The sequence below is a fragment of the Aegilops tauschii genome, chromosome 6, assembly GCF_002575655.3.
Source record: "Aegilops tauschii subsp. strangulata cultivar AL8/78 chromosome 6, Aet v6.0, whole genome shotgun sequence".
NCBI lineage: Eukaryota > Viridiplantae > Streptophyta > Magnoliopsida > Poales > Poaceae > Aegilops > Aegilops tauschii.
In genome coordinates this window covers 458,806,253-458,814,317 of record NC_053040.3, presented here as the reverse complement: position 1 = coordinate 458,814,317, position 8,065 = coordinate 458,806,253, and the positions used below count along the sequence as shown (strand labels likewise).

Genomic DNA, 8,065 nt, shown 5'->3' with positions numbered 1-8,065 from the left:
AAAAAAAATTTGTATGCCAATTCTGGCGCTATATGGTGCAACTAAAATACTGCATTGTGCAACTTTAGTACTACATGGTGCAACTTTTTTTAAAATCAGTTGGCTTGTAATTTAGTCTAGTTTTACACACATTGATGTTTAGTTGGTTTATAATGTAGTCTAGTTGCACACACATTGATGTTTAGCTGCCAGAAGGACTAGTTGCACACGCATATACTCAGTTGGCTTGTAATTTAGTCTAGTTGCACACATATTGATGTTTAGTTGACATGACACTAGTTGCACACACATATGCGCAATTGACGCGGCAATGTAGTCTAGTTGCACACACATTGATATTTAGTTGACAGGACTAGTTACACACATATATGCTCAGTTGGCGTGGCAATGTAGTCTAGTTGCACACGCATTGATGTTTAGTTGGCAGGACTATTGGCACACACATATGCTCAAATGTCGCGGGAATGTAGTCTAGTTGCACACACATTGATGTTTAGTTGGCAGAAGGACTATTGACACACATATGCTCAGCTGGCGCAGCATGTAGTCTAGCTGCACACATATTGATGTTTAGTTGGCAGGAAGACTAGTTCGTCGAAACATCTCCATGCGGGATCTACTTTTGAAAAGCGCGTCGCGAGGGTTTGAACGGTGAGAACGGATTTAAATTTCGACACGCGGTTTAGAAGATATGTCTTTTATAATTTTGAAAACCAAAAATTAATGCACGAGAGAACAACGTGAGGAACATTAATGCATCGGCATGCAAACACTAGACGCATGCATGCAGCGGCCGCCCAAACGGTGGGACGGTTGGTCTTTTCCTTCATTTCTTTTTTCTGAACGTGAAAAGGACAGCTACTTACCTTATTTGACCGGCCACTGGATCGGCCTACTGGGCAGCCGGCTGCCCAGTAGACGCGCCCTTGTTTCTATTTGGCTTTCCACTGAACTTGGGGAAATGCTGGCCCAGGCCCATGCCCAGGTATATATATGTTGCCTTTTTACTGTGGTACGGCCTATGTCTCAATTTTTTTTTTCAGAGATGAAAATTTGTTATACTGGGAGGATAATGATGCCATTGGGCTGCCCATTCGACTCGGGTGCCATGGGCGTGCTTGATTGCTGGGTTGGCGCACGCACGTAACCTTTGAACATCTTGCATGCTGGTGTAACGGCGGCGTAGGATGGTCTATCAGAAATGAGCACCAGAGATCATGTTGAGCAGAGTAGATAGCTGGCTAGGGGACTCGCACAGGCAAGCAACGTGTTTCGAGCCATGCATGGATCGATGGTACACATGAAACATCTAAATCCAAACAATGCACACGCCATTGCCTGATTGTTCAGCAGCTGTGTGCCGAGTAAGTTCACGGGTACTCAGCATGCGGACAGTAAAGCTGAGTGTCTGGTAAAACCACTCGTCAACAACCCAATGCTCGGTAATGTGCCATTAAAAAAATATACTTGGCAATGTGGCATCTTTGTTGAGTGTCTGGTTAAAAACAGACACTTGGCTTACACGGGTGGCTCGACAAAGTTCAGGCCACGTGCCTCCCTCCGCCGGGTTTAACGGCCGCGTGACGACGAGCAATATAAGCCAAATGCAGTTACACGTACGCTGATTATCAGAAGATGAGACGATTCATCATTTATTTCTATCATGCCCCTTTACTACCTTGATTGGCATATGATTCATACTACTCTCTTCGTTCCTAAATATAAGTCTTTGTAGAGATTTTACTATGTACCACATACAGATGTATATAGATGCATTTTAGAGTGTAGATTCATTCATTTTACGCCGTATGTGGTCCATAGTGGAATCTCTCTAAAGACTTATATTTAGGAATAGAGAGAGTACTTACAATTTAACAACACCAACAATTATTCAAAATTTGTTTGGAAACTGGTTGGATGGGATTTATAATAAATCGAATGGCCAAATTCATGTGGGAGTTTGTGCCATTCTCTGAGCAGTATGAAATTGTCAGAATGAGTGCATTTTTAGCTAATCATCTATTCCTAATTTCTTGCAGGTTATCTACAAGACTACGACACCAAACCATATATGGCCATCATTGTAAAAAATACGAGCGCTTATGGCCTCTGTGTGCAGCCGATGGGAAACAGTTGCACCAGGTTTTATCCAACCAGTTTGACTGACGAGCCACTCATAGATGACGTGGATGAGCTATGTATCTTGGATCCGACGGGTTATGGTCATCCTTTTATCTTTATGTTTCATATTGTGTGCTACTCGGTGACTTGAACTTGGTTCATTTTTAATAAAACGACAGTGTGCATCATTTGATGCAGAGCCGGTAATCCCATTTCAGAAAAAAAAGACAATGAAAAAAATAACACCCAGCTTACTTATCTATATTTTCTGTTTCATAATGCAGTTACAGGTATAAGCGGAGTACCCTATATATAACACTCGTGTTACCCTTCTGTATTTATATTTTCTTTTGCATTTTTGATTATTATAAATCCATTTCTTAATGCACAAAGTATTTTTTTAACTATTACCCCTCATTTTTTGCTTTGTTGTATTTTCTTCCCCCCTGTCTTTCTCACTTATTAATTCTCTCGTTCGTATTTCCCGCCACTTTTTTTCCCCGTTCTACGTTTCCCGTCCTCTCTCTACCACCACTTTCCCACTTCAAAATGGTGTATTGGCTTTTTACTCTTTACACCATCCTTGTATACCCATGTTAGGAACCCATGCAAAAGGAGAAGTGGTTTCAGCCCTTTATCGCATGATTTTGTGCGTCTCCATTTCCGTTGGGCCCCGTAACGTCTACCATGGCTCTGACGGTTGACGTTGAATCACTCAGCAGCCAGGTGATACAAATCTAGCCGGATGTTGTTGACAATGTCCGCGGCTGCCATAAGGTTCTAGACCGGGCGTGGGAGAAACCAGCACATCATCCTACTTCCCTTCAAGGATGGAGGTAGGATATCATCCGCCCATGCTACCAAAGGAGTGATGCCGGCGGGGGCCACATGGTGCGACCTCCACCGCTGCTCCATGGTGATGGTGGTTGTCCACTTGTTGGCTAGAGCGGCATGATCGCTCTGCAAACAAAGTTGCGTCTATGCGAGGGATTTACGCTGGGCCTCCAGGAGCTTTGCCTTTGGGTCGTCGCCAACGATCGACGTGTGAAGGACTTCGAGCTCTGTCGTTGTGGTTTTCTCCTCCACAGGGTCGCTTGCATTCTCACCACCGGGGTTGTGGACGGAACCAACACTTGGAGTGTCAATGTCTGGTTGATCATTAGGACCTCCTTCAGTGTTGCTGCTAAAATGCGGTGTTGGGAAACATAGTAGAAAAAAAATTGGTCCTACGAATATAACCACGGATCACTATGAAGATGCAAAGAGTTTGATCTTTACCAACGAACGCAACACAAATAAGAGATTGGTGAAGATAGTTGCAGATTCCCACAACCAAGGTTATACCTCCTAGTCGAAAGAACTATCCCGATCTAGGGTCAAAGTTACGATCCCTCTGTTAGTATCCACGCGTACTGTATTAGTGATTTGGTAACACTTCGCCGTGCATGAGAAAGATCATCGGGAGAAACTAGAGGGAGAAGCAGCCAGATCAAATAGACGGGAGATAGGAATGGGGCACAGGGCATCAACGAGGCAACCTCCAAGGTTTTGGTGTGTTCTAGGAGTTACCCCTAGCCCTGTATATATAAGTGGACGCCTAGGGTCGAAAATTGGGGAGGGGGCCTCACCAAAGTCGGTCTAGATCACGTGGATGAGTCCTTGTATTCAAGGTGGAAATGCCAGGACCGGTGGCGTTTTTGGAAACGTTGGGGCACGTGGCCTTTCTGCCCCCTAGTCAACCCTTGGCGCACCGACCTAAGGCCTTGCGGGCCACCTTGCTCCAAGGACCCTTTGGATTTGTCCACAAGGTTACGGGCTACCGTGCACCAGGGACCCTCTAGGATCTCTAAGAACATTTCCGGGAATATCCGGAGCACTTCTAGAACCACACGAAACTCTTTCAACGCCAATTCTCTATTTTCCGTTATCTCCTAGTTCTCTTACAAACCACTAACCATTAAGTGTGTGACCCTACAGGTTCAGTAATATGCATACATGACTTGGAACACCTTCTGGTCAATAATCAATAGTGTGATTCTGACACCCATATTGATTCCTACATACACACTTCTTTTTGCGTACACAAGTCCCTTTGCTTCATGATATTTAACAAAATCCATGGCGAGACTTTTGTCAGTATCCTTGTGAATAAAAAACTTGATCACAATACTAAGTTATCCTCGTTACGGTTTTGTTCTTGTTTCTCGTTTCTGTATTCTTGTACCCTCGTGATCAAATCACACCATGTCTAACCAGACGATGATGGATACTGCAATATTGAGTGGGCCCGGAGAGTATTATCCATCGTCGAAGGAGCAAATCCCAATCTTGAGCTATCAAATCTCTAGACATAGTTTTTTGGTGTGCCCGAAAGCTACCTTTATAATCACCCTATTACGGGTAGCGTTTGACAAACACCAAAGTGTACCGTCCGACATGAATGTACTTGATACTCTCATGGTTTAAGGATGTGAGGATACGATAACACTTTTATGATTATACTTATAACATTGTTACGATGTGTTCTCGTAGTATATCATTCGGTTGGTCTGTTCAACACCATTGTTCCATTCACAATGTGCTCTCGTTGTTGCCGGCATCCTTGTTACTTTAACAATGTCCTATGGTCAGGAAAATAGGATCATCATGCAACACATGAGCTAGCCTTAGAGGCGAGACTAGGAACCAATTTTGCGTTTATGTTTCCACACATGCATGTGAGTTTTCCTCTGAATCTTACATTCAAGAACCATAGCAATTTCTAGCATAGAAATATAAACATTAGTTATAAACATAGAAATAGATAATAACATTTAGTATTGCCTCTAGATCATATTTGCAATAGGTGGCTATTCAAGCTGTCGTCCCCTCGGCCTCATATTCATCCAAGATAGGGAAGTTGGACTCCACTGTCGCCACAAGCTGGCAAGTTGAGGAGGGCTGGTGGATTGTTGATGCAGATCATAAACATTGCATGGCCGTTGGATCTTGTGCCCAATGCAGTGCCGTGTTGTAGAGACGTGTCTCACCGACTCCGTCGATGATGAAATGCAGGCCCCCAAAGATGGAAACCTGGCCCTCGAAGAGGGGAGCAATGAGGTCAAGGCAACCCGGGGTGTTGGCGATGAAGCTCGGGGTGCCAAAGGATCCCAACTTATTATGCACGACAGAAATCGAGGGTTGTAGGCCCTCGTAACTCTTTTGCGTGGATGTCGCCTTTTACAGTTGGCCATCTCCCTTTCCTCTTGCATTGGTCCCATCTGTATGTGCGTGTGTCATGTGGTCACTTTGGCTCTCAACTACCCACCAATGTTTCTCTTGCCTTGGCCCACCTATCCATGTGTGTGTACTCTGCTCGGTTCTTGCGTATCATTTTCATAGCCCTACAAATCAAGGGGAGGAGGAGAAAAGTGTTGTCTGCGTTGGTTGTGTGTGTCGCTTGGTGCTTTGCACGGTATGTCTACTTTGCAGGGCGTTACATACTACCGTTCAGCCTTGAGCTGCAATGCCGCACAACCCAACAACCCGCACCATACGCTTCTTAGGGTGACCGCCCACACACCACGACCGCCGCAGGGATTGTGAGATACAATACTTCTGTGAAATTGTTAGTCGATAGGAGCGTCTGCGTGGTCGGGAAGTACGTCCGGTGGTATTAAAATTCTTGCACTAGACGTACGTTTGGGGCTCACGCAGTCCATATAGAACTTAAAATAGAAGATGAGTACCAAGCATTGTTTGGACTCCGAATTAAATTACTTAAGATCGGTTAACTATTTTTAGTTATTTTTAATATACGATGATATGGTTAGCTAAGTTGTCTTAATCAACTTATTATGTCCGTGTTGCCCTCCTAGTCCTTACAAGCGGCACATCTAATCATTTTATATTGGCATGCTACAAGGATTCTTACCTATATTCTTTGTAGGTACCCATATTTTCGTTGCGGGGTAGGTACCCACAAATATGTAAATACATAATCTAAAATTGTTACACTCCAAATTATTATACATGCATTGCATAGACGGTAGCACACTTATATATTTTGCCCCCCCCCTACACTATAAAGATACATAGGAATAGCATTGACAGAAAAATCCGTCAACATCACCGTGCAAACACATCCAGCTAAGTCTGTTTGATTTATACCACCATCCCCACACCAGACGGTAAGTACCTTTGATTTACAACATCCGCCCACTAGACGTACTTCACCGCTACGTTGGAGACCTTCTCCATCATTTATAATTAAATACATGCATGGACTATATAAGACACCCAGTTCCATTCGTAGAAACAAAGCAGAGCACACATTGCACACTAGTACTTGCAAGCAATCCATCAAATATACCATGGCCATCCCAAAATCTTTGATCATTGGCCTCCTCGGATGCCTTTGCTTCTATAGTTCGGTCCTAGCAGCTCGCGAGATCAACGATGACTTGTCGATGGTGGCAAGGCATGAGAGTTGGATGGCGCAGTACAACCGTGTGTACAAAGATGCTACTGAGAAGGCATACCGATTTGAGGTCTTCAAGGCCAATGTCAGGTTCATTGAGTCGTTTAACGCCGAGAATCACAAGTTCTATTTGGGCATCAATCAGTTCATCGACCTCACCAATGAGGAGTTCAAGGGGACAAAGGCTAACAAGGGGTACAAACCAAGCTTGCAGCGGGTTCCTACTGGATTCAGGTACGAGAATCTAAGTCTCGATGCACTTCCGGCAACCGTAGACTGGAGGACCAAAGGTGCAGTCACTCCCATCAAGGACCAGGGCCAATGTGGTGAGTATATTAAGGATAATGATGTATTGCATATATGTTTACTTTTTTGAGAATGTCGTCTGATAGTATCTACTAAAACATAACCATTTGTAGGTTGTTGTTGGGCTTTTTCTGCTGTCGCTGCTACAGAGGGCATCGTTAAACTCAAAACCGGCAAGCTTATCTCACTGTCGGAGCAAGAGTTGGTGGATTGTGATGACCATGGTGAAGACCAAGGTTGCGAAGGAGGTCTCATGGATGATGCCTTTAAGTTCATAATCAAGAATGGTGGTCTCACCACTGAGTCCAACTACCCATATACTGCGGCAGATGACAAGTGCAAGAGTGGAACCAATGATGCCGCAACCATCAAAAGCTATGAGGATGTTCCAGCCAACAACGAGGGAGCCCTCATGCAAGCCGTCGCAAGTCAACCTGTCTCAGTGGCCGTAGATGGAGGAGATATGACATTCCAGTTTTACAAAGGTGGGGTAATGACTGGCTCATGTGGCACTGATCTAGACCATGGAATTGCAGCTATTGGTTATGGCAAGACCAGCGATGGCACAAAGTATTGGTTGTTAAAGAACTCATGGGGAACAACATGGGGCGAGAACGGATATTTAAGAATGGAGAAGGACATTACCGACAAGAGGGGCATGTGTGGCCTTGCGATGGAGCCTTCTTACCCCACTTCATAGAAGAAGTGCCATATGCCGCATATACTTCTATGAACAAAAATATTACATAATTGCACACGTCCACTTTAATTAAGTATAGTTTGTATGTGTATCTAAATTATGTAAAAACATATGTCTTGTATAGTATTTCATGTTCCATGAGTTCAATGAATACAATGTAAATTATGCCCCATATATAAAGATTTATGAAGAATTTGTGTTAGCTATATCATTCGAAGACTGTTAATTGTGCCGCCTCTTGTGCCTTCATGCATACATAATGAACTATTTGACTAGTTCTTGTTTTTACGATAATCTTGGAACCATATATATAATATGTGAAAATGGCGGAGTTGATTTGTAAATAAATGTTGAAGCGTGAAGGTGGAACAAAATGATGAATGTCAGTTCGTGAATCTTGAGGAAATGAATTATGATGGAACATTCTCTCTCTGAATTGCTATTGTCCTGGTCGTTCAACCCACAACACCAGCTAGACT

The 8,065-nt window shown here is 43.7% G+C and overlaps 1 protein-coding gene across 1 annotated transcript; it reads left to right on the top strand.

The window, feature by feature from the left end:
• Positions 1–6,423: 6,423 nt before the first annotated feature.
• Positions 6,424–7,586, top strand: LOC109759160 (senescence-specific cysteine protease SAG39-like). Its single transcript, XM_020317988.2, has 2 exons — positions 6,424–6,906; positions 7,000–7,586. The coding sequence occupies exons 1-2, from the start codon at positions 6,474–6,476 to the stop codon at positions 7,584–7,586; spliced, it is 1,020 nt and encodes a 339-aa protein (XP_020173577.1). The 5' UTR covers positions 6,424–6,473.
• Positions 7,587–8,065: the final 479 nt, after the last annotated feature.